We start from the raw sequence: 25,933 nt of genomic DNA, 5'->3' as shown, positions 1-25,933 counted from the left end.
TGAGGGATGGTACAAGATTTTTATGTTCACAGGAGGAATATGTATATTTAATCATACATTTGAGCCAGCATTGGGCAGGCAGGGGTTGGGGAGGAGCTCGGAGGTGCTTTTTCCGAAGGGCCAGGTGAGGGTGGTCCAGGGAAACCGAAGAGGCTGTGGCAGTGGTCTTCAGCACAGTAAGGGCAGTCTGAAGACAGCTGGGATCAGAACCTGATCCACAGAACAGCAGACACGGTTCCAGCCCAGCCTCGGTTGTTTCTGACCCGAGGCTCACCTCCTCAAGGAGAGCAGGTCCTTAAGTGTTGCTGCAATGAAATCTGTCAACAGAAGTTGGATTGGGTGACCTCCAGGGACCTCCGCACCCCCAATTCCAAGAGTCTAACTCTTCCTAACCCTAACCTGCACACCCTTCTTCATAGCTCACAGGCTCCCCTGAATCGACTTACAGCTCCTGGCAGGTATCATGTAATAACTGTGGAGACTGCTTCTGCGAAGTCTAGTTGCCTGCCTGTTTCACTGAGTGTAAACCCCAGGTTTTCTGGGCCAGGCAACTGACTCGTCAATTGCACCAAATGACTAACTAGTTAAGAGTGGGTGGTACTACCTACCTACTTAATCTATCTATTCATCCATCCATTCATCTACACACACCAGTAATCCTTAAAAACAGGAGGTTAAAAATCACCTTATCTTTCTGAAACAGGAAGTTAACACCTGCACTTCGCTCTCTTTCAGGCTATTCTCATGGATCACAACTGCCCCATTAAGACAAAAATGTACACTCAGAACAGTATCCAGTCATATCCACTAGGTGATGAAGAATCGGAAAGTGACTAAGACTCACAAGTCATCAAACTATTTAATTGTGTAAAACAGTGTTTCCAGTGAACTGACTCGTCCAGAACCATCTTAGTCGTCCCATTCATCCCTGGTGAACGAGTGAAACAACCAAAGGTTACATTTCTTTTCCATGGTTATGATCGATTGCCAACAGCCTTATAAAGAAAAAGCAGCTTTTCTAGGGGTTTATATAAAGTTTGAAAACTTTATTTTATGTATTTGATTTTATTAAATATTATACAATATATTTTGACGAAATAGTGTAAATCTATAAATATTTAAATCCAAATCAAATATAATTTTTTAACTTACATTCATGAACACTTGGGCAAAAAATAATCATATATTTTTTCTGAATACTGGTAATGAGTGTTTAAAACTAAAGCACACATTATCTCCGAGACACTTCCAACAAGAAACTCGAAGGAAGTCTGAAAGCCAAGTAAGACAGCATATGGTTATGTAGTAACACTGAGTGTTGTTATTCAGTTTGTGATTATTTATATATGCATGAGTTAAAAGCTAGTTATCTCAAATGCAGAGGACAAGAACTTGAGTCAGGTATCTTTTGGATTTACCCATAAGTCTTAGGTGGCACTAGTAATATATGTAATCACCTACCTAGAAACATGTAAATTATGTTTACATGTCATGTGATTGGCAGCAGACATTAAAGCCAGGAAAAAAAAAGTCAATGTTCTGAACACAGAGAAAAGCACCCAAATAGTTATGAACAGCTAGATTCCCCTTTAAGACATGTACTTGTCTTACTGGATGAAAGAAAATTGAGGGTAGATGTATCTTACACTGTCAAGGTTAAGCATGGTAAGATATATCAACATCTAGTTCAAGTCTTAGAAAACCAATTTAAAAGGCTAATAGCTGCTATGCCATGAAACAAAACCAGACCACACCATCTTTGACCTGTTTGGAGGTCATCATCCAAGTGTTTTCTAGGGATCTATTTTCATTTTGAGTTGTCCGAAACTATTCTTTTCTAAACTTCTGAATGTTGTTTACATCAATGTGAAAAATTTAAATGAAGATGAAGGAATGAAATGATGTCGAAACATATTAGGAGAACAGGTAAAAGAAATAGGGTGGTCAGGATACACCCTGTTTCACAGGCAGGAAAGAAACCAAACATCTAAAAACGTCCATGTATTACTGTGTCTAGTGCTGTGTAACGCCGCTTCTCTAAGCATGACATCGATGTGCCTTTTCAGTGTAAGAGCAAATACTGTGTTAGTGAACTCCGTCTGTTTACATCAGGTTTTGTATGAGATATGATCAGAGTGTGACCATAGTGTGGAATATCTCATGATGTGTCAGTTCTGTAGTTCTGTAATTGCAAACAAAAATTACCTGATGTCAGTTCTTTTATGTTAAAACTGCATTAACTTGGACAAGGAACAAAGAATGTTAGTGCAAGGCCTCTTCAGCCTTTTAGATGCTCTGGGAAAGTTAGCTAATACTCCGTTTCCATTCGCTTTATGAATGATTTTCTGCGGGGCTTTGACTGCTGTGAAGTCTGGCTGTCAAGTGCAGGGTTGGAAGCAAACAATTTGCATAGGGCAACTTACACCAGTCTGCTACTGTGCAAGGCAGCCCCGGAGGCGCTGTCCCCTGGCTCCGAGGCAGGCTGCTCTCTGCTTCCGAAGGGGAGGACCCTAAAAGAGAATGTGCTACAGATCAGTTCTTAGTGGGCTTGTGGTTCTCCCACCCCAATACCATATCCTTCATTCCTGTTTCATTTTACCTTCCAGGCTTCCGTCCCTTTGGTTAAAGGCATGCCTGCTATTGGTCCTTAGGGAGAACGCGAAAGATATGTGGAGTGTTCCGGGAACTGTTTTAGGAGCAAAAAATATGTTGTATTTGGAGGGGGGGATTGTAGGGTCTTTGATGTGACTACTATTCTGGGGTGGGCCAAGACTGAAAAGAGACTTTAAGAAAAAATGTTTGTCAGGACAGAGAACATACAGCTCTCTGAACGGCTCTTTTCAGAGCTGAGGTGGTTCTCATGTTTGTACCTGGCAGAAAACGAAAACCGAAACGAGGTAGCGATGAATATTCAGTTCTTTCTTTTAACTGTTAAGTGTACCTGCCTAAGTCGTGTCTTAGCTAGTTTACTTAATAAATCTTCTGAACACTACTGTGCCTACTTGTATTCCTTTCTAAACTGAACACACTGTCGTTGGAATCAGAAACATAAGAAGGTATGTATGATTTTGACTGTTGGTATTTAATTCAAAACTTCTCTGCTTGCAGGCATCGGTAAAATCCACTCCAGGTGAGTCTGAACCATACATTTAGCTTTGAAAAAGGTTTTAAATTGAAATATGTCAGTTATCCTTGCATCTATCCTTGTGTTATTTTTCTGATTGCTGTGAACAATAGGGCTGATAAAAATAACTATGTAGCCATTTGAAACAGTAGGCCCATGGTGTGTGAATATCCTTTAGGGGTGAAGAGATTCTTTTTAATCAGGGGACCCATGGCTTAAAAAGGATTGGGGAACCTCCCCCTACTTTTTAAAAGGAAAGCTATTCTCTCGATTTAGAAAGAAAGACAACAGATTTTAAAATAAAAGTGATTTTAAATTTATTCACTTCTAGGGTACTTACGATTTTATTACCTTGATTATCTTACTATGAGTAAGAGCCAAATATTTTCAAATTGCCTTTCAAAAAATTTAGGTATACTTAAATTTAGAACTTGATAGTATCCTCAAATTTTTTAGCTGTTTTCCCAGAATCACACGTGGCCACACAGTATTCAACTATATAGTTCTGCTAACAAAGACGGCTTAACATTTAAAAATGTAGCATACAAATTCAGAATCCAAACCGCGCTTGAGTGTTGCTCAGCTTGATTCTCCAACCTGGGCATTAAATACCAGTGTAGGAAATAACACCTTAAATAGTCTAATTACTAGTAGGCAGCAGAGGCAAGTCCCTAAATCTGATATTTCAAAGCTTAAAGAAACAAGAGTAAAGCCAAAATTTAATGCTTAAGAGAAAATTTCAAAATAGCCATTTTGTTGAGCAAAAATGAACTGTTGAGCTTGTTGGCACGGCCAAATTTTACCAGCCTATATAATTCCATAGAGATGCAGCAATCAGCTTTTCCGGATGTCATCAAATGAAGATATTCTTGTTTTCTGTGATAGTTTTTATTTATTATTTTTTAGCTATTGATAACATAGCATGGCGGCAAGATTACATCAGGAATGTAATATAATAATACAGCTGTTTTCACTGAAGCCTTAGACCTTACTCTCCCCTCGGCTATTTGCAGTGTTCCCACTTGCACTCAAGTGGGATGCCTCTACTGCTTCTCCCAACATATAGAGATATAAAACATTGTACTACATTAAAGGTATATTTTACAAATGTCATGAGCAGCATTACTGAGCTTTCCGTAACTGCAGTTCTACAGAGTTAAATATTTTTAAAACACGAGTAGATTTTTATGAGACCAAAGTTTTGCATTATCTCTATAGCTCTTTCAAATATTTCAGCAGTACGCGTGGATGTCACTAAAACTCCCACGGTGCCATCCGTGAACACCAGACACTTTGAAGCTGTCTACCTTCCAGGTTATCAACGGTAAGTTGTTTTTTAGGAGATGAAAGTTGGTTATTACATTGGGCAGCTTGTTTCAAGCGTATGTTACACAACAATATTTTAGCTTTCAGAGAATTCTGTGTATAAAGACTTCTCTAGCAGTGTTCTTTTAAAATGCAAGCATGCTTAAATAAACGGGAAAATACACTGCTATATTTTTGTTATTAACTTGGCCAATAAAAGTATTAGGAAAGTATTGTTTAGTAATACTTCAGTTAATAGCAGAAATGAGGATTCAGTATTGATTTTAAAAGTAGAATAACTTTTCTACCCTCAAAAATGTTTTTATCACCCATATAAGCCACACCTTTTATTTGAATAGCTCTTTACTGTTCAGAGCAGTGGCTGTACTATTGTTTGCCTCACAGCAATCTTGTGAGGTAGAGTAACTCTTTGAAGCTGGGGCGACAGCAGCACGGGGCCCTTTTGTGGCTAGCCTATGGTTATACAGTTCATTCTGTGCTTGAACTTGAACTAAAACTCTTCTATGGCTTCCTGAGCTACAGATATGGGCCAGAATCCATACTATTATACTATGCCTTTTTCTGCAGGCCATACAAGCTGTCCTATCTAGTTTTAAATTCATATCAGTTTTACTATATATCAATTTCATAGTAGCTACCTACAAAAGGGAAAAACATATACATATTTTTTAATTGGCATATGAAAGACCAAAACTTTTATTATATTCCAACAGAGCCCACTGCTCACGTTTTCCCTCAGTCATTTTCAAAGAACTGGTCCCAATTCCTATGTATTGATACTGTCTATTTCTATTTATTTAATTTTATTATTTTTTAAATAAATGGAGATAGTCTGAACTACAGAAGCATTCAGAATGATCACCATTCCTTTAAGCCTGTAGGATGTCAAAGCAATAAATCTACTTTACATGATTCCTCTCCCTCATGACATTCTCCATGAAAATGTTTCTAAAACAAAACAGCCAAAACCAGTTCTCAACATGGTCATTTTAAGAACAGTCCTCTGAAATTTTATCCTTACACATGCTTTATTTCCTGTGGGAGAACTGAAGATGAAAAATAACCATAGATGTATAGAACTTCCATTTAAAAGGAAAGCAACATTTTGAAAGATTCTATTTCAAAACCCTACTGGTTGCTGTATTTTAGTAATCTCGTTATCTCTCTACAAACTGATGGTGTTCTACGTTTAATACTCATTACATCTGTTTTTCATTGCAAGCTCTTCAAATTAATCACTATATCCTTACTGTACCTCAACTGCACAAAACTTTAGAAAAAAAATTTCAGAGGCATAGAAAGCAAGCAATATATGTAAAATTTGTTTTACTAAAATCAGCAGAACTGACTGAAGCTGTGCAGTATCTGCTTTCATGTTACATTTGGCAAAAACAAAGCAAAAAAGCACCCCCCCCAGGACCCCAAAATAAAAATCTCAAGCAAGTACAGATGACGGACTTCATAAGACAAAGTAAAATTCAGAACCTGTTCCCTCAAGGACTGCTGCTGTCAGTTCGGGTGCGCAGCCATCTGTCACAACCGTGATAGAAATAAAAACATTACAAGAACCTGGACAGTATCCTATTTAACACTAATTCAAGACTAAGAGGAAGGAAAAGAGTACAACGAGACATCACATACATAAGCACGAAAAGTTAGCTTACATAATTCCGTAATTAGAAAAATTTAAAAATAAATTAGTAAAAATAAATTCCAAGTATAAACCCAAGAAGCAGAGCTATAAATACCATTTGAAACAACCAATTTAGTGAGCTGGTCATTTTTTTTTGCTGGAAAACAACCTTTTCATTCTTGTTCTTAACACAGGCAAATAACTGTGGAGAAGCAGGCCAAAGTGCATTATGCGAGGGTTTAGACGGGGTTATATCTGTGGTACTTTAGATGCAACTTCCCCCCAATCGTGTGAAAGTTCAAACACGCTGTTGATTACACAGACTCAGATGGGCCAAACAAGTCATCTGATAGGCTGCTGAATGGCTGAGAATCTATCAGTTGGGTTATTTCGTTATCAAGGTCTTCTTCCGTATCGTCTGCGTACTTGCTGATTTTTTTGGGGTGCTGGTCTAAGGACAGACTTTCTAAAGATTCGATATCTTCAATGCCTGCTCTGTAGTGGATCATAAGGAGTGTCAAAGCTTGCAGCCGTTCCCCTGATTTAGCCAAAGCGGCAGAAAGAAGGGATTTTTTCCTTGCATCGGCTGTCTCCTTCTCTTCTCTAACAAGGGAGTTGTTGTGCTCCAACTCCTGATCGATTTCGTTCTGCAGCTTGTCCAGCATGAACTCGAGTTTCAGGATGCGCTCCTCCGTGGGCAGGCCCCGGTACAGGTCCCGGCCAATCTCTTTCACCGCGATGAAGACGCTGTCGTCTAGCCCGCCCTCCTTCCTCACCAGCTTGATCCCTGTGCTGTTCCCCCGTTTGGAAGGACTGTGCGGACCGCACACCTCTGTGTCACTGCCTTCATTGTCTGACGTGTTGGGGGTGTGTTTTGGTGACGGTTCTACGAGATCAGTTCCTGGTTCGGAGAGGCGAGTTTTAGACACCTGCCGCAAGTTTAGCAAGCGAGAGCTAGTGTTGATAATATGCCTTGTCAAGCCCGTTGTCTTATTGGCGGACTTGCTCGTTTCAGCGTCAGCACGAGCGGGCAGGCCCAGGAGGGCTTCCTGTCCTTCCAGCCTGAGGCTTTTCAGGGTCCGCTCTATCCGCCTATCAGTGGCTCCACAAAGAGGTGTCTCGGCGAGACACTTCTCCTGGCACTTTTTATGGCAGACATAAGCACAGAACATACACTGGGAAGCAGCTTTCGTCCAGACTTTTTTCTTGCAGTAATCACACCAAGTGGGGTTCTGGAACTGAGTATCCTGGAAACTGTGTTTGTTTTCTGTTAAACCCATCTGTCCAACCAAGTGCTCCTCTTTTGGTAAGGCAGAGACCTCTTCGACCAAATGAAATTCTTTTTCTTTCTCCAAGTTAGTAACTGTATGGTGGTCCGGTTCTCCTTCTTTCAAATATTTGAAGTGAACAGTAATGTCACCAAAGCAAAATTTGTCGTTGAATCCTTTCTGCATGCTCAGATTGCGGAGTGCAGTTCTCGTGACCATGGCTTTGGGTGCTGGCGCTTCCAGCCTGAACTTCGAAAGGTACTCCATGTTTGACGTAGCCAGGCAGCCCAGAGCCACCTCTTCCAGTTTTAGGCTAACGTGCCCCAAACAGATGAGCCCCCCTAACTTAAAAGGATCCCTGCACCACAGTGCAATGTTCAGGTATCTGTGGCCGGCTTCTATGTCAAAGACACAGGTTGCTCTGCTCCTTGTCCATTTCCCTAGCTTATTACGATAGGGGATTTCGGAAGATTCCCACGTTCGAGGGTCATCTGAGCTGTCCTTAGGGGGGCAGGAATTCTCTGAGGTCAAGTCCTTTGCCACGTCTTGCTTTGCTGAAAACGGCTTAGGTGCAGCTCCGTCGTCTACGGGATCCACGCCTTTCGCTTGCTTCTCGGCGGGTTTATCTGCAGCAAGAGGCGGCGGCGGCACCTTTTCTGGCTTTTCAGCGAGGAGGTCGGGTTCCGCCTGCCCTGGGGCATCGGCGGAAGGCAAGGGGACTTTCAGTTGCGGTCGTGGTGGCACGGGTGGTTTGAAAGTGGATCCCTGGGTGGGTTTTGACACTTGTGCTGGGTCTGTTACCTCAGGTTTTAGGGCTAAGGGTTTGTTTCCATCTTTGGATGGAAGTTTTGGTGGGGGTGGCTGACTTCCTGCGACTAATTTACGGTTTAAAACTGGTGACACTGTTCCAAGGGGTCTCACAGAAAGTGCTGTTGGGGTGCGTTTGGGACTATGGCCTGCCAACTGGACCTCATCCCTGAGCTCAGTCTGGGCTCTGACATCACTGGCCAAGTCTTCAAACTCCGAGTCCAGGTCTCTGTTTTCAGTGTCTGCTGCCAGCCCAGGTGTTTCCTCTTCGTAACTGGGTTGGCATGAGCTCGGCAGGAAGTTTTCTTCCAGCTGTCCAAAATTCTCCTGCAGAACCGCACCTTGACTGCTCTGGCCAACGGGCCGCTCATAAAACACCAGGACTCGGTCCCCAGCTTGCTTGATAAGCTTCAGCACTTGCAGTGTAGATGTGATTTTCACACCTGTTTTAAGATTTTAAAAGGGAAAACAAATTACTGTAATAAGAGTAAAAGAAATTGCTAAATATAATTGCCATTAATTCTTAATATTTTAACAAAAAAGTAATAGGCAAACCTCTAAATTACACACGTAGCTTCTGGAACAATAAGAGCACTGACACTCAACCCCTGAATGCACTGACGTCCACAAATAGTCACCTCCTCAAACCAGGTGGTGACAGAATCCTCACAGAGGTGCTAAGGTGCTAACTCCTGAGTGCTCCCATTCCTCCCTAGGTTTAAATGACATCCTTTCTCCATTTAAGTGAGCAGCGTGAAGATTTTATTAATGGATGAACCAGACTTAAAATGATGGGAAACTGATTCTACTTCAGGAAATCCTAATATATACCAGGGGTTACAGCAACTGGCCCAAATTAAGAGACTGATGCTTGAAATAAACTTAGCAAAGTACTACAGTATAAATAACGTGCTCCTTCACAGACTCTTTTATTAGCTTTACCCATTAAACCAATCCTTTTCAGAACCAGAAAGAATATTAGGAAGGCATATGCTGCTTTAAAGTTAAACAAGTTGGTTACATCTGCATCTATATTGATAATATCTAAAGTTTTCACGTTATGGGTGCTATATTAACATAGCTCAAAATTCAAAAGGTACACAAGACATAGACTGCAAACTGTCCCTTCCACCTGTCTCCTAGCAACACTCTTCTTCCCCGAGGCGCTCGAAGCCGCAGCTCCTAGTGTATTCTCCTAGAGACCTCGTGTGCGTCACTTCCGGCTCTGTTTCCTGTCCTTTCCCTACCCTCCCCAAAACAGTACTTACCCACGCTAGCCCTCTCTGTAGGACTCAGAGAAAGGTGAGACGGGTCTTTGCTTTCCAAAGGTCTTAGGGCCATCCTAAATAAATCAAAGTAACATCAGCCCCATCTAATAACCTGACCTCAGTTCCTCAGCCTATATCCTCTCCTACTCGGCTGCCCAGGTAAGACCATGCTGTAGACCTGGTCATCGCTTGGAACTTGTCCACAGCAAAGATCTCTCACTTGGAAGTTAATCCCTGGTCACAACTCCTCCTTTCCCCCTCTGAATATCCCATCTGCTAACTGAAGCTGCTCCGAGGATTTCCAGACCTCGTCATTCCTCCTTTGCCCTCATGGTCCAGCTAGTTCTTCTGCTATCACTTGCTTTTCTCCCTGACCCCCGTCTCATGACTTTCCATGATGTTCACAGCACGATTCCCAATCCTTGCGCCCTGGTCCTTTGCTCTTCCACCCCTGCCCGTCTGTGTGCTTCCCCAGCTCTGCTAGCCTGCCGCCTCCCTTTCCTGGCCCTGAGATGACCGTCTGACCCAGCACCGAGTTAGGCTCTCCATCTTCAGCCGGGCGCTCAGTGCTGCCTCAGCACGCCGCAGAGTGGTCCCTAAACAACTGAGTCTCTAAAACACCAGCTTCAAACCTCCCCTGTCCCCTGAAGCCCACCCTTCCTGCTCTTTTACTTTGCAGGCGACATCACCTCATTTTCTGAAAAGATCAACAAGAAGCCATCTTTTCTCCCTGCCAATCATTTTTAGTGCTAACCCATCTCAGAGGAGGGAGGACCCCTTTCCTTGTACAGTACTTCAAATTTCACCCTCCCCTCCCCCACCACCTCCTGCTGCACTTTGCTCTGTCATTATCCTTGCTCCTGTTTTTATTCCCTTCTTCCTCCTGCTCTAAAACCACTTTCATGACACTGTACTGATTCGATCCAGATCTCTTCCCCTCAATCTTCTGCAGCAGTGCCGGCCCCTGTGTGCAAGCATTCCCTGGTCCGCCATAGCTTCTCTGCCCCTCTGCTCCCTTCCAGGGTTACATCAGCTTCAGCAGTTTCAGATGTCAACTTTTCCTTCATTTCCCCTCCTGTCCTACATTCTCAGCTCCTTCCTGGGTGTTTCCTGATAGTGCAAAATCAGTGCAGTCAGAAACGCTCTCTGCCTTCCCATGCTCCTGTCCTCAGAAACGCTCTCTGCCTTCCCATGCTCCTGTCCTCACTGCTCTGTGACTCAGCTTGCCACCCTCTCAGTTAACCTGTGAGGGATCCCAGAGATCACTGACGCCCTACTCAGCTGTCCATTCTGTCAGAGCCCCAGTCCATTTGCATCTCCCCTTCAGACCCTCCGGGTCACTGGCTTCACCTACAGGGATAAACGGCTCTTAACTGTGATCCCTCACTCACATCTTCCCTATTTTAATCACCCAACATACTGCTCCCCAATTTTCCTAAAACTCAGGCTCGAAAACCTTTGGCCCATAAACTCGTCACACTGAAATCCAGACTTCTAACATGGCTCTTCAAGATTCACCAGCCTTAACCTCTACGTCTCTCTCTCAATACTGTCCCAGCAAAGTTGTAGTCTCACAAATGTGTAAATGAAAACTAAGTCCATCTGATGATCTGTGGTGACAAAAACTTCAACTCAATCTAAACGCGTTCTTTGTGACTTAGCACCGCCCTCTCTCTCCCCCAGTCACCAGGAGCCACGTGGAAATGGCCACTGTGCTTCCCAGGACTGGCTGGTCAAGTCGGGATTCCTTTTCTTTAGGGAGTATTTGTAACACACGCAAAAGTAGAAGAAACAGTAAAACAAACTCCATTACTGAGTTTCAAATATAACAAATATTTTGTTCATTTTAACTGTCACCAATCTCCCATTACTAAGTTTTAAAATATTACTGTAGACCCATATAAATAAATTACAGCTATAAAAAATTTATGTTATCACATAAATTTCATATATCACACTTGGAATCTCAAATATTACTTTTTTACAAATGTTAGATATACTTTTAACTGCATACATTTATATGGCTTATTTATTTATTTAGCTTAGATTTATTTTTGATAATAGATATTTACTACTTGTGTAATTAAAAACAAAAACCATTCAGAAAAATACATAAGAAAAAAATTAATTTTATCTTGTAGGTAAAACCAAAACACGGTTATGTGTGAATATTTTAAAAACGAGAAAAAATAACATGTTTACATTAAATGTAACAGATGATGTTTATTTTATGGCTTTGCTATCCGAAGTGTCTACAGTATATATGTTTTTAATTAAAATTTAAGGCTTCCTTCTGGCTTTTATTTATAATAAAGTTATTACTTTCTTTCCATTATAAAAGTAACATGTGCTTATAAAAATAAAGAAGGAAGATGGGAAACGTCCCACATCTGCTCTGTGCTGTCTCTGTAAATGGCATGTATACTTCACATCAGCATAATTACCTCCAATAGCAATCAGCCGATCTCCTCGCTGAAGATCAGCAACTGCGGCAGGTGAGTTTGGGGCCACAGTCTCAATGACAACGTGCCCAGCATACCCGTCAGTCGACTGGACAAGACGAAGTGTAAGTCCAACGCTTTGTAAATTCCCCTTAATTAATTCAACCTTTAATAAAAAAGAAAAAAACAAAGACATTAATAGATTCATAATAGTGGAGTGAGAAAACATTAACACACTGAGAACAAAACAGTACAGTTGATGCTGATTTTTGTACCATGGTGACTTAATTGCAGACAAATAAAGAAGGAAAAAGATCTTTATTGTGATCATATGAGTTAACATGCTCTGACTGCGTATCTGGACCATCAAAACAATCAAACACTTCTTCAGTGTGTCTTATTAGGATAACACTGTGTTTACTGTGGAAAATTTGCGAATAAGCAGAATGCAAAATAAAAACTAATCGTATTATCTAGAACTTCACAGTCAATATCGTGTGTGTGTGTGTGTGTGTGTCACAAAGTTGAGATCCCATTATGAAGATAATTCTGAATCTTGCAATTTGGAAACATAATGGGAAAAATCTTCTACATCATTAGAAATAGGTTGGAACCTCCATTTCTTATGGTGTATTATTAAATCTTTTTGTGGGAGGTGACAAAGGAAAAACATTTACAATTATGTTTATTAAAAATTATCTTGTTAATGAGTTATCCTGTAATAACTCATAAAGATCATTTTGTTTTCTAAATGAATGTCATTCAATTTATGAGGAGTATGTATCCCAAATTATATTATCTGTGATTTAAAAAAACAACACGTTTTCTGTCCGCATTCAAATCAAAGGATAGAATGCCACATCCTTCTAGATGGCAAGAATTCAATCTGTGTTCATTGAGCTAAATTCCATTATCAGTCTAATTGTATTATCATTCAGCTTAAGTTTCTTAGTTCTGTTCTTCAAGATATCCATGAGGGACTTTGCCAAATAAATGGCTAATAACCAAATATATCACTGTCTGTATTGCTTAATATATAAATCCCACTTAAAAGCCAGAAATTCAGTTCTCCTAACCTAATGATGTTGGTGGGTAAAAAAGCCCTTATTGGAAGTTGTTCTTTAATATTGGTGTTAATAGATTTTGTAAAGTTGCTTTTATATTAAGGAAAATCTTAATCACATTATGCTCAAGAAATGAGAGCCTGACCAGTGGTGGCACAGTGGATATAGATAGCATCGACACAAGATGCTGACCTGAGGGCGCTGGCTTAAGTGCAGGCTCATCAACATGATCCCAAGGTCTCTGACTTGAGCTACAGGTCACTGGTTTAGCCTGATCCACCCCCTCTAGCCCTAATCAAGGCAACTATGAGAAGCAATCAATGAACAACTAAAGTGAAGCAACTATGAGTTGATGCTTCTCACTCTCTCTCCTCCCTCCCTCTTTTTCTCTCAAAGAAAATGAAGGGGGGGGGGGATAAAATCAAGTTTTTGATCATGTATAAGTTTATAAAAAACAAAAAGGACCCTTCCAGACAACATTATTTGTGTTTAAATCTTCAAAAACATTAGTCTAGCCTGATCTAGACATCAACCTGGAATGCTGAGGTCACAGGTTCAAAGCCCTAAGCTTGCCTGGTCAAGGTACATACAACAAACAATCAATGAACAACTAAAGTGAAGCAACTATGAGGATATTTCATGCTCCCCTACCCCCTCTCTCCTCTCTCTGTAAAATCAATAAATAAAATCTTTTTAAAAAAACCCAGAAAACATTTGTCTAATTCTTGCCTTAAGATATTGTAAGTAACAACTTTATACTGTTATAAGTGTTACCAGTTAACAAAAGCCCTTAAGAACATACTTTCAAATCCATAAACATAAAGCTACAAAAGATGTTTATGGAACATTGGGAACACTTAAAGAGACTAAAAACTAGGTGAAATTAGGGAAATATGTGTGATAACGAATATATAAAAGCCCTATTTTTAGAAGGCTCACACAGAAATATTGTATTTAAGAGTGAAACATGATTTCAACAACAATCCTTGCCTATAATTTTAGGCAAGTGTTAAACTTCTCTGAACTTAATTGGTAAAGTGAGATATCTATCACAGATATACAACTATGAAAGGTTCAGTATTTATTCCTATTGTTGTTATAAGCAAGAGTGAGCACCACTAGTAAAAAATGGGGATGCAAAAGGACCCAAAGGTCGCTGGCTTGAAGCCCAAGGTCACTGGCTTGAGTAAGAGGTCATGGCTCGGCTGCAACCCCCTGGTCAAGGCACATATGAGAAAGCAATCAATGAACAACTAAGGTGCCACAACTACAAGTTGATGCCTCTCATCTCTCTCCCTTCCTGTCTGTCTGTCCCTCCATATCTCTCTCTCGCTAAAGAAAGGAGTTTATAAACCAGTCTGTGAACGAACTCAATATACAGCTAAAGAAATAAGGCAAATATGAAACAAACACCAGTTAAGGACATTAGAACATTTAAACTACCTTATAGCATTCAAATATTAATTTACTTTTATAGGATCAGAATTGAAAAGCTAAAATAATTTTACAATTAAAAAACTCTTATTAAGTAAAACAAAGATGACGACTAATATCAACATTTAGTAAGAGAATAGCCAGTTCAAACACCCTAGAGGGATAATGAGCTCGCATGGGCTTTTCCTCTGAAGAGCAGAGATTATACTGATGGTGGGCAAGATCTACTTTTCCACAAAATTACAATTTTCCATCTCTTTAAAAAGTTTCCCTATGCAGTAGACTAAAGACATCAAATAAAAGGGAAAGGAACCATAAAAGGAACAGAAGGGAGAGAAAATTAGTATTTCTTATGGACAAATAAAAGCATAGTAAAAAAAAAAAAGAATGAACAGGAAACAGTATTACATTGTCCTCTGAGTTGCTGATCATGAGATCTTTATCAAAAAAGAAACAAGGGGAGGGGGAAGGAAAGTGGAGGCAAAATGTGTGTAATAACAAAATCAGGTATAGAGTATGGAGGCTCTCAGTCATTTCCAACAATCATCTTTATAACTTCCATTCTCATAAGAAGCCAATGGATGTTTTTAGGTTCTACAAAAATCTGGGTGCTCCCCTGTTCCAAAAGCAATGATTAAAGAAAAGTTAACATCTATGGAACTTTTCACTCAAAAGCTTTGTAGGTGGTCAAAGTTTGCTTCCTACATTCTTATAGAGACTAAGGAAAACCTGGTTCCTCGGTATCCCAAGTGAGGATCAAGATTTCTGCCACATGGGGGGTCACAACACCCCTCCCCTAAAGCAGTCATGTGGCTACATCCATGGAATTTACCTAGAAATTTTAGGTCAAGTCCAAATATGTGCCTATATAAGCTCTATAAACTCTAAGGTCCCGAGACTCCTCAGAGCACAGGGACCCTACCTTTGTCAGAAGGTTGGAAGCATCACAGCCAGAATCTAAGTATTGCTTAGCACTGTTTCAGAGGGCACCTAAACTATGCTCAAAGGCTGAAGCAAGATGTGCCACGAGACATGTATGGACACAATGTGATGGGAATTCAGGGAGGGACTGCCTCTGGGTGAGTGGTCTGGGGGAGGCCTCGTCTTAAGGAATGACATTTAGGTTATATCTTAAAGCATGAGAGGAATTTGCACAGATCACCTTGGAGTTGAGGAAAGGAATGTGGGATGGGGTACAAGAGGCCACAATTTCTAGGCCGTGGAAATGCTGTTAGAGCAAAGAGATAGAGACAGGAGTTCAGGGCACAGCCAAAACTTAAAAGCATTATGATGATACCGTGAAATGTAACGGGAGAGAAAACTACTATCATGATTATGACAGAACAGCAGCATTTCACAGAACATATCAGAATCCCACATGTTCTGAGTACCAGCGAAAAGTCCTACAATATGTTATCTTGCAACCAATATATAGTTTGCCCACATCTATTAATATGTATTTGCAATAAACATGTTCCTTGGTACTTTGTGACATGACTGATATTTTATAAAAGAAAGGAGGTTGATAATACTTGTTCAACACTTATTATATGCTTAAACAGACAGCAATATGGCCGAGTTCTCCCCCTAATCCTCAGTATGGTTATAGTGGGAACAGTTTCTCTTCACGTGGTTTCACTGCTCTGCCTCATTAGATGGTCCTGGGGCATACACCTGACCCAAGCTGGACCAATCCGAGTACCTTCCTACATGGCAGGGAGTCAGATTCAGAGATGCCTTAAATGGAATAAAGATAACTATAGCTGTAGGCACTTGTGCAGCCTCTTACAAACTGCAAAGTGGAGAAAGGCAGTCTGAGGAATAAAGCACAAGAACAGCCACGAGCAGAGGAAAGAGGCCTGACAACGGTTTGTCTCTGGCTCCAGTTCGTGTCTAAGGCCTGGCTGCACTCCTGGTAAGAGCTTCGCAGAGCCTAACCCAGCAGCCACGAACAGTGGCCCTGACATCCCCCGTGGTGCCCACGAAACTACCATGGATTCAGAGGATTCTGAATAAGTACCTTTTTTTTGCTTAAGTTCGTTTTGGTGCGTATCTGTTTCAAACAGGTTCTAGCTTCCCAGGCACTGTGTTAGAGACTTATACACAATATCGCATTAAACTCCAAGTGCTGTACTTATCCAAACTAGAAAGCTACAAAAATATTATAAAGGTAAAATACATTATAAAGGATGTAAAGGGTTTTCTCTGTGGCTTAGCCTGTGTCAACCGGCCTGAATTTTGTTGAAACCAAAAGGTAGCTTTCTGTTGGCGGAGAAATACTATTTCTAGTAGTTTTTGATAAAACATACATAAAATGTTCATCAACTGTGAAGAATGTGACACATACTAAGTGGCAATTACAAGAGCTGAGCCATGAGTCAATACATAGGAGACTGCAGACAGCCTGCATTTTCCTTCACCAATAATGTCAGGTGAAAACCTTCCAGCTATCCGTGTGCATTATCTTGTGGAGAGCAATTCAGTAAAAACACCCAGACAGCCTTCAAGAGCTCTCACTCTGACACCCACTGAGCCTGGCTTGGGCCCAGCCGGGGTGCCTTATTTTCACCTGGGGGAAAAACAACCTTGATTATTTAATCCCTTTCTAACATGGACATAATTTTATACAATGGACAAAAGGCGATATATTATAATAACACATCAATATAACTCTTTCACAAACTGTTCTTTCCTACTCAAGCTTGTAACATTGAGCAAAAAACTGAAACTACAAGAAAGGATCACTAAGTGAAAGACCCGAAATTACTGTGACCAGGCATACTTTTATTAAACAAGTTTCAGGAAGAGACATCATGAGGACTATTTTCGTTGAGTACTGGGGCAGGGGAGGGAGAAACAACATCACAATCTGTATACATATGTAGCAGACACCAGTAGAAAACTGAACTCCCAAGAACAGGCTTTCAAATGCAGATAACTATCCACAGTCTTCCTGGCCCATGATGTAAATCAATACCTATTCCATCCAAGTTCTCAGTCTATTACAATAAAAAAGATGCCCATGATCTTTAGACACATCGGCATATTCTACAATCTCTCTCTCCAAACTAGTGTCAATGTTTTCAGAAAGATCAATGTTGACCTAAGAAATACAGTTTAACGTAACTGACAGCAAAGCTACTAAAAAGAAAAGTAATGGGTAGAAATGCACTAATTGATTCTCCCACTCATTCAAACACATAGACACCACGTGGGAAGTGGTGTCTGTGAACACTGCATGTGAGCTCCCTGGTTTATGTCAGCAGGAAAGGTAGGCACAGACAAGTAATTACGGCAATACTTGTGTGAGTTAATAGGAGACACCTAACATTTAGAGAGCAGAGAAGACATTCCTTAAACAAATTTAATTTGTCACTGGGAGGATGAGTAGGAGTTTGCCAGACCCGGTCAGAAGTAGAGGCCACTGACCTCAGCAGGAGAGCAGTGGGTGTGGAGGAGGGTTTGTCTGGCTTCCTAATTCTTATTGCCCCAGAAAAGGACACTATTCTTGCTAAAGGGTCCTCCGGGGCTGGATACAGGTCCTCTGCAGGGGTAGAATTAGAACAACAAGTACAGAGATTCTAAAAACAATTAGCTCATAAACGAAAAGGTTTTAAAGGAGAAGTGGAACTACGTATATGCCAATCAAATACCCTTGATATTCTAGGATTATCAATTTTTTTCTTTTATGTATTTTTTTAGTTGGGATTATTCAAATTTTAAAAATGGTCTTGAAAATCATTCTATTAATGCTGTATCCAAACACTTCTGCCAGTCAGAAGGCCACTTTTTACAAAATTTGGTTGCTCTTTTCATGAGCATATAATATAGTTTCTTTGGTCAAAGTAATCAAAACTCTACATGCTATGCTAAGGACTTCCAGTAGTGACTAAAAATCATCTTTTTGATGGGCCATTGTACAAATTATGTTTACATGGCTTGCTTTGGGATGTGGTCATTGAATTCTGAATATCAAGGACCCAGGCAATTTTGACTAGTCATTAAAGATTTATCCCCAAACTCTGAATGACAATAGAGAGGTTAAGATTTCTAAAAGTAGAACAATTTTTATATTAGTTATTGAGCTGTTGCAAGGGAAACTTCTACATACAACATGCTCAGCACAGAATGTGTGGAGAGATGTAACTGTCTGGCCATTTCACTGAACACCAGCTGCTGGATCAATTTAATTATGGTCACAGGGCACAAATTACTACCAGGTGAGGGACCCACAACCTACTGCCCATCTCAATTAGAAGCAGCAGCAAGGCTGTTTGAAGATCGGTTCTAGGGGCAGATTCCATATATTATCATCCATCACCTTTAAAAATTTGAACCATAACTAATGATCTACTAACTCTGACAAGGAGAAGTGTCTATGTTCTTATTCTTATTCTCCCCTGTTCCTCTCTTCCTTTCTTTCCCACATATACATGCATTTGAGTGTGAAGTAACATTTAGCTCAATTCTGAAGTGCAATGAGTTAGAACTAGAGTACTATTACTCAATTTCTGCTTAGAAAGCACATTTCAGGACACTGTAATTCTGAGTGTACTTAAGATCTTGCTTCCCAGCAGTCATGACTTTGGCTAAAATAAACATAAAGAAAATATTGAGTCTCTGAAGGGTCATTCTGTATCAATCTAAACTACTTTTAAATATAGCAGTTTTAACAGTACAGAAGATGCCAACTGAAATATTTCATGGGATCTTCAACTACTGGGTCACTATGTATTGTTGCTTCCATGTACTGAGCCAAATTCTCAATCATCTTCATTCAAGTCCTCCACTCTTACCGAAAAAAGAAAATACTATATTTATTAGCTATCTTTGAAATTATCTCTTATTAGCAAAGAAGACTCACAATTTAGATGCACATGACCATACCATTTTTCCCCCCACAGGAAGTAAAACTCTGGAAACAGACATATGTTATTGCTTGGTATAAAAATTACTATCAACTCCCACAGAAATGTTCAAAGACCTATCATTAAAGTTAAATTCATAAAGATTTAAATCAGATCAGTTCTTAAACTTGTAAATCAGATAAATGAAAAAGAATCTGTCAGGTAAAGAGAAGCGCTATTGTAGAAGTAAATTTTCACAGCCTTGTCCCCCCAAAAAACAAAAATGATATTTTTAAAAAAGAGGTCTTGCCCTGGCTGGTTGGCTCAGCAGTAGAGCATTGGCCTGGCATGTGGAAGTCCCGGGTTTGATTCCCAGTCAGGGCACACAAGAGAAGTGACCATCTGTTACTCCACCCCTCTCCTTTCTCTCTTTTGCTCTCTCTCTTCCTCTCCCACAGCCATGGCTTGATTCAAGCAAGTTGGCCCCGGGAGCTGAGGATAGCTCCATGGCCTTGCCCCAGGCACTGAAATAGCTCATCTGCCAAGCAACAAAGCAGTAGCCCCAAATGGGCAGAGCATCACCCTGTAGGGGGCTTTCCAGGTGGATCCTGGCCAGGGCACATGAGGGAGTCTGTCTCTCTGCCTCCCCCTCAGTTAAAAAAAAAGTAAAAGTAAAAAAGAGGTCTTGAAGGGACATATTTGAATAGTACATATCAAATAAATCTTAAATTTTCTCACATGGATTTTACATGTAAGTATATTCTTTGTCAGCAGAATGCCTCAATTTTCAGTAATCACCCCTTAGTGGAGTGTTAAAAAAATAAAAATAAAATTACACTGAAATCAGCCCCTCCTCAGTATTAGGAAAGATTTGATGTTCTTTTTTGAAGAAACAAATGCAATGACTGGGATGGCTTGTATTCAGTGCTGGGTTTGAATTCTGGCTCTAATGTTTACTAGTTTTGTGTGGTCTCAGGCAAATGATTTAGCCTGTGAGACTTGTCTGTAAAAAGGGGTACTGATATCCACCTCACTGGGTTGTTGTCAGATTAAACAAAACTGTGGGAATGAACGTCTAGCACAATCCAGGCACTTTCATGATCTCTCCTCACCTGGGTCAAGGAGGCTTCTTTCTGGGGTAAAAATTCAAATGCGGACCCTCAATCTTCCAAACAGAATGCCAGCTTGGCCATCTGATTACCTGTCTCTAAAGCAGCTGGGTGGTCAATCAGGACTGCATCCTTTAGTCGCCTCACCCAAGACAACAAAGACACAGAAATACCTTGAAAAAGTCAAGTCCATTCTACAAATATAACTGACCTAAGAGGTCTAAAGAATAAGAGTTATCCTCTAACCAGTGCAAAGGCTGTTCGGACAGTAGTGCCATTCAAATTATTACCTTGCAATACACTCAGGTTTCTTCTCTCTTTAAATCTGACTGAAGTCTCCATTAATGTTTTGATTTGAAATTAATTTAAAATTTTTACAACCATTCCAGTGAAATAAAAAGCTCTGAAAAGTTTGCAAAGTCTGAGGTTGTTATGGAAACAACAAAGTGGAACATCAACCTTTAAATTCCTTTGTCAAACAGAAACAGCTCTGATTTTGAGTCACTAAGTCAACCGTAAGCATCATACATTATCACTGTACTTCTGCAGCGTGACTTACATCTCAGTAAGGAAGCATGAAACCCTTAGGGACAGATTTTTTTTTTAATAGAACTTTTTATCTTGAAATAATTTTAAACTTACAGAAAAGTTGCAAAAATAGCACAAAGGATTTCCACTTATCCTGAATCCAGATTACCTAATGTTAACATTTTGCTACACTTGTTTATCTCCCTCTCTCTTTGCACTGTTTTCTGCACAATTTGAAAATAAGTTGCAGACGTGATTCCAAAATACCCCTCTAAATATTTCAGTATGTATTTCCTAAAAAGGACATTTGCTTATATAACTACAGCACAATTATCAAGTCAGAAAATTAACACTGATACAAGACTATCAATGTTGATCTAAAGACTTTTTATTCTAGCTGGGATGCAATTTAAAAGTATGTACCAATTATTTCTTTAAATTCTTTGACCCAGACATCACCTAGATCAGGGGTTGGCAAACTATAGTTTATGGGCTGTTTTTAAAGAAGTTTTATTGGAAACCACTCAAGCTCATTTGTTTATCTGCCGTCTCTGGTTGCTTTAGAAGTTAAAACAGCAGCAGTGAGTAATTGTGACAGTGACTGTCTGCAAAGTCTAAAATACTATAAAAAAATCTGCCAAATATACAGATGATGTATTATATACAGTAGAATACCATACAGGCATAAAAACAATAACACATGTAAATGGAGACAGAACCATAAACATAGCCTATGAACAGTGTGTATGCCTGTGTTTTAAAGTTCTTCTGTAAAGTTAAAAGTGGTCTCCCTGAGTAGTGATATTATAGTTTACTTCTGCAATTTTCTTCCTAGTTTCCTTTAATTGGGCAAAAAATATATAGCTCACGCCAATTTCCAAACATGTATCACTTTTATCTAATAGAAATTGCTGATTTTGTTAGAATATGCAAGTTTCCTTAAATTTCACAAATGAAATAGCACAAAAATTAAAACTCTGCTTCATGATACCTATCCTATTTCCTTATGCTCAATGGGTTTCCACTGAGACTTCTAACATTCTCAATATTGCTCATTTTATGAAAGAGAATTCACACACAACATTCATTTAGAAAACAAGCCATCTGTCCGTACTCTAAGAATCACTTGGTAACCTTTAAAGAAATACAATGAACTATCCAGAAGTAGTCTTATTTACAATGATTAATAACCTTATCTCCTCCAGTATAGAGCGTACTGTTTACATGAAACAGTTTTCAAATATAACCACCTATTTGTCTAGTACAACCCAGTATCAATGTAAACCAACATGCTTACAAATGGAAAACACAGCTGTCCCCGAACCCACTTTAAACTCTATTCACGTTCAGTATTTATGTGGAGAAACACTCAACACCTCATGGGAAAAGACGGATGTAATAGGAAGTATGAATTAGGTGTTGCTGCTGCCCTTTCCACTTGCCTTTTTGAAGATAACGAAAACTTCCACCTAGTTTCACTTTAGCTTGCTCATTTCCAAGTACCTTAATTAACTACTTCACATTTAAAGTAAAATGCAAAGGTGAATGCTGGAGAGATCTAACAGTTTAGCACCATGAACTATTTCTTCCTGAAGGTTCTAAAATTATGTTGTTAATTACAAATATCTAATTTTTTTTCCATGCTACATTAACACTCTTTATTCCTAAGAAGTTCTTAATTTATCTTAAACCTTTCTGGAATTTAAATGTTTGTTCATGCTTTATCCTCAGTTGAGATGGGCAGCAGCTAATCTCCATCCTTCTTATAAAAGCCCTTAATAAACTTGCTTATTTTCTTAAAAGTCACCATTTGGCCCTCCTGTCTGTTAAAAAAGACACAGAAAACAATACCTATTCCTATTTCCCTGTCTTCCCACCTTGTTACAGGGATGATTTAAAGAAAGTGGGTGCAGGGCATTTATAGACTATACAAAACATCAGATAATATTACAAACACATGAGTGTGGCATTTAAGTCAAGTTCAATAATAAGTTACTATTATAGTTACTTTGTGCCACATAATGTGTGAAGTGTTTTACAGATATTTAACTCATATACTGTTGTTATTCCCTCTATTTTAGAGATTATGAAATAACTTGTTCATAGGCATGGAACTAGAGTGGAAGAACCTGGATTTGAACCTATCATTCATGGAAATAATATAGTAATTAAGAACACCAGCTCTAGAGTCATGCTGCCTGGGTTTGAGAATGTCTTTACCACCAGCTAGCTGGGTGACTCGGGTAAGTTACTTTCTTTGTGTCTCAGTTTATTCATATATAAAATGGAGATGATACCGAGGGTTATGAGAATTAAATGGCTAATGCAAATAATTTCTTAAAACCACGAATGGCACAGAGAAACTGCTCTCTTCTTATTGCCCCTAACTTCCACTGGACTGAACACACGTGCGCAGGGAGCTGTACTACTTACTGCAGGGTCCCTAATAACACCTCTCTAACATTTTCCTAAATTGTTTATTTCCTAGTTCTGCATCCTGCATCTGAGCGTATGACTCAGAAAATGAGCTATTCGGCTAAGAGGTGCTATTTAGTTCATGACAAAGAATGGGCTAAGTTAGTTTTACTTAGATTGCAAAATACTGGAGGGTCCTGAGAAATACCATCCAAACCAATGTTTAAGTTGTATTAATACTATGTCCTTAACTTGTTCTCAAAAGCTCTTTTAAAAGAATATTTAGCCCTGGCCGGTTGGCTCAGCGGTAGAGCGTCGGCCTAGCGTGCGGAGGACCCGGGTTCGATTCCTGGCCAGGGCACACAGGAGAAGCGCCCATTTGCTTCTCCACCCCTCTGCTGCGCTTTCCTCTCTGTCTCTCTCTTCCCCTCCCGCAGCCGAGGCTCCATTGGAGCAAAGATGGCCCGGGCGCTGGGGATGGCTCTGTGGCCTCTGCCTCAGGCGCTAGAGTGGCTCTGGTCGCAACATGGCGACGCCCAGGATGGGCAGAGCACCGCCCCCTGGTGGGCAGAGCATCGCCCCATGGTGGGCGTGCCGGGTGGATCCCGGTCGGGCACATGCGGGAGTCTGTCTGTCTCTCCCTGTTTCCAGCTTCAGAAAAATGAAAAAGAAAAAAAAAAAAAAAAAAAAAAAAAAAAAGAATATTTAGAATCTTACAAGTTCATTGTAAAACCATTGCTTCTTTTTATTCTTTTTCAAAAAAGAGATCTAAAAATAGAGCATCTGCCCCAAATAAAGTGTTTAACTTACTAGATGTTAAAGCTTCAGACAACAGCACTGAAAATATAAAAACAAGAACAAAAAACAGTTAGTTGTTCAAAGCAGCACATGAAAAAAAAAATCCCATCTCTGGACTGACTTTTGACAATCACTCTACCTCCAACCCAACCTGTCCAGAATGAGATTTTTCTCCTCTTCTTTCTCCCTCCTCATGGCTCCAGTCTCTCTGGCTTCCCTCACTCTCCAAACCCCCTTCTATTTCCAGTTGTATCTAAGTGACACGGATTCTATTTTCTAAGTTCACTGCCACCATTCTGGTTCAGACTTTCATTACTACTCTCCTGGACTATTTCCAGTCTCTCCTTTGTCAAGTTATTCTTGACTTCAGCCACCTGCTACCAGATTTGGTAAACATATTATTTATTACCTACTATATGCTGGACACTGTGCTAGATGCTTTAATATTCAGAATATCACTGATTTCTTATACAACTATGTGAAGCATTATTAGTCCCATTTTATAGAGGAATAAAGTACTGGACTTGTGGATAAGATGGATTTGAGGACTTTAAGATCATGCTTCCAATATGTGGCCTAGCTAAGACTCAAAATTCAGAGCCAAGTCTGTCTAAAGATAGACTATGATGAGATCACTTTCTTTCTAAAAGCCTCCATCATTTCTACAGTCTTGAACAGCTAACTTCTTAGGCTGGTACTTAAAGTACTTCTATAATATGGTCCAACCCTTTTATTTTTGTTTTGTATAATCTTCGCACACTACCATATTCTTCAGCCAACCTGGACAACTCACTTTATCCTAAACATATTCAAATATTCTCCCTCTTTATTTGGGTTTACCCCATTTCTTCCACCGTGAAATGCCCTCCCTACCATCTCAGAATCCTACATATACTGTGAAGCTTAGCTCCTTTAACATATTCCTTCCTGATTTTCCCAGAAGAATGTCCTCACCCCTTCATGGGACCCCACAGTACTTTATCCTGAGACTCCCGGAGCACTCATCCTCCACTCCCTGTGCTGTGGTCTTCCCTCCTCACTGCCCATCTTCCTTGAAGGAAAGGACCATGTTCACACTACCTACTCCTCCGACCCAGTATCCTCTTTCTCACACTCCCAGTGCCTTACACTGGTTTAATTTGGAGAGTTGATGTTTCTCTGTTCTAACCTAAGCTCCTACTCTTTACACAGTATTTCAAAATCATATAAAATACACTTAGAAAATCTGAGACAGAGAACTGCATTCTTCATTTTTAACCAAGATAAACTTTAAGAATGGAAATACTGCACAGGATTTACTTCTAAAGCCCAAAAGCATTTGGTTTAAGAAGCCAAATTATAGAACATTCTATGTGGTTAGAATATACTGCACGTCCCTATTGTATTTGCAAATATTATCAAATTGAACTAAACCAAAGTTTTCATAAAAACTGACATTTTCAAAAAAGCTTTATTTGCTTTAATCTTTCCTTCCTTTGATAAGATTAAGACTGTAAATGGCAAATGGTTACATAGGATCACCAAAATGTGACTGGCAAGGCCTCTGGCCTTCAACAAACAGGACAAAATGCCAGCTCGAAAGCATCTCGCTTAGTGTATTTATAAATCTGCACATCTCAGATGATCTTATTTGAAATCAAAGTTCTTTAGGGAGTTCTTTTACTCTTTGTATGTACACTTAACAATCTGCAGATAGATCTCGGCTCGGTAGATATTCAGGAAGACTTCTAAAACTCTCCAAAACGAAAAGAGAAGTAAAATTTTAGGTCACACAGTCATTTTACTTAGGCTACATTAAACTATACACAGTTAGTTCTTCTTCTGATTTTTTTAATACTAACATTATAAAACATCAAAAGAATTAACATAAT

General features: G+C 39.8%; 2 protein-coding genes across 4 annotated transcripts in view; one reads left to right on the top strand and one right to left on the bottom strand.

Moving 5' to 3' along the window:
• Positions 1 to 3,875, top strand: part of SLC18A2 (solute carrier family 18 member A2) — a 30,991-nt gene extending 27,116 nt beyond the window's left edge. For all 3 annotated transcript variants that reach the window (XM_066355526.1, XM_066355525.1, XM_066355524.1), the window contains one exon: positions 736 to 3,875. In XM_066355526.1, coding sequence (XP_066211623.1) covers positions 736 to 767 — 32 coding nt within the window. In that variant the 3' untranslated portion in view covers positions 768 to 3,875. The remainder of the gene's footprint in view (positions 1 to 735) is intronic.
• Positions 3,417 to 25,933, bottom strand: part of PDZD8 (PDZ domain containing 8) — a 57,428-nt gene continuing 34,911 nt past the window's right edge. Inside the window, exons 4-5 of the mRNA XM_066355523.1 lie at positions 11,871 to 12,033; positions 3,417 to 8,601 (exon numbers count right to left, since the gene is read on the bottom strand). Coding sequence (XP_066211620.1) covers positions 6,398 to 8,601; positions 11,871 to 12,033 — 2,367 coding nt within the window. The 3' untranslated portion in view covers positions 3,417 to 6,397. The remainder of the gene's footprint in view (positions 8,602 to 11,870; positions 12,034 to 25,933) is intronic.

The sequence above is a fragment of the Saccopteryx leptura genome, chromosome 13 (genome assembly GCF_036850995.1).
Source record: "Saccopteryx leptura isolate mSacLep1 chromosome 13, mSacLep1_pri_phased_curated, whole genome shotgun sequence".
NCBI lineage: Eukaryota > Metazoa > Chordata > Mammalia > Chiroptera > Emballonuridae > Saccopteryx > Saccopteryx leptura.
Note: the sequence above shows the minus strand (reverse complement) of the source record. Positions and strands in the feature narration are given on the sequence as shown.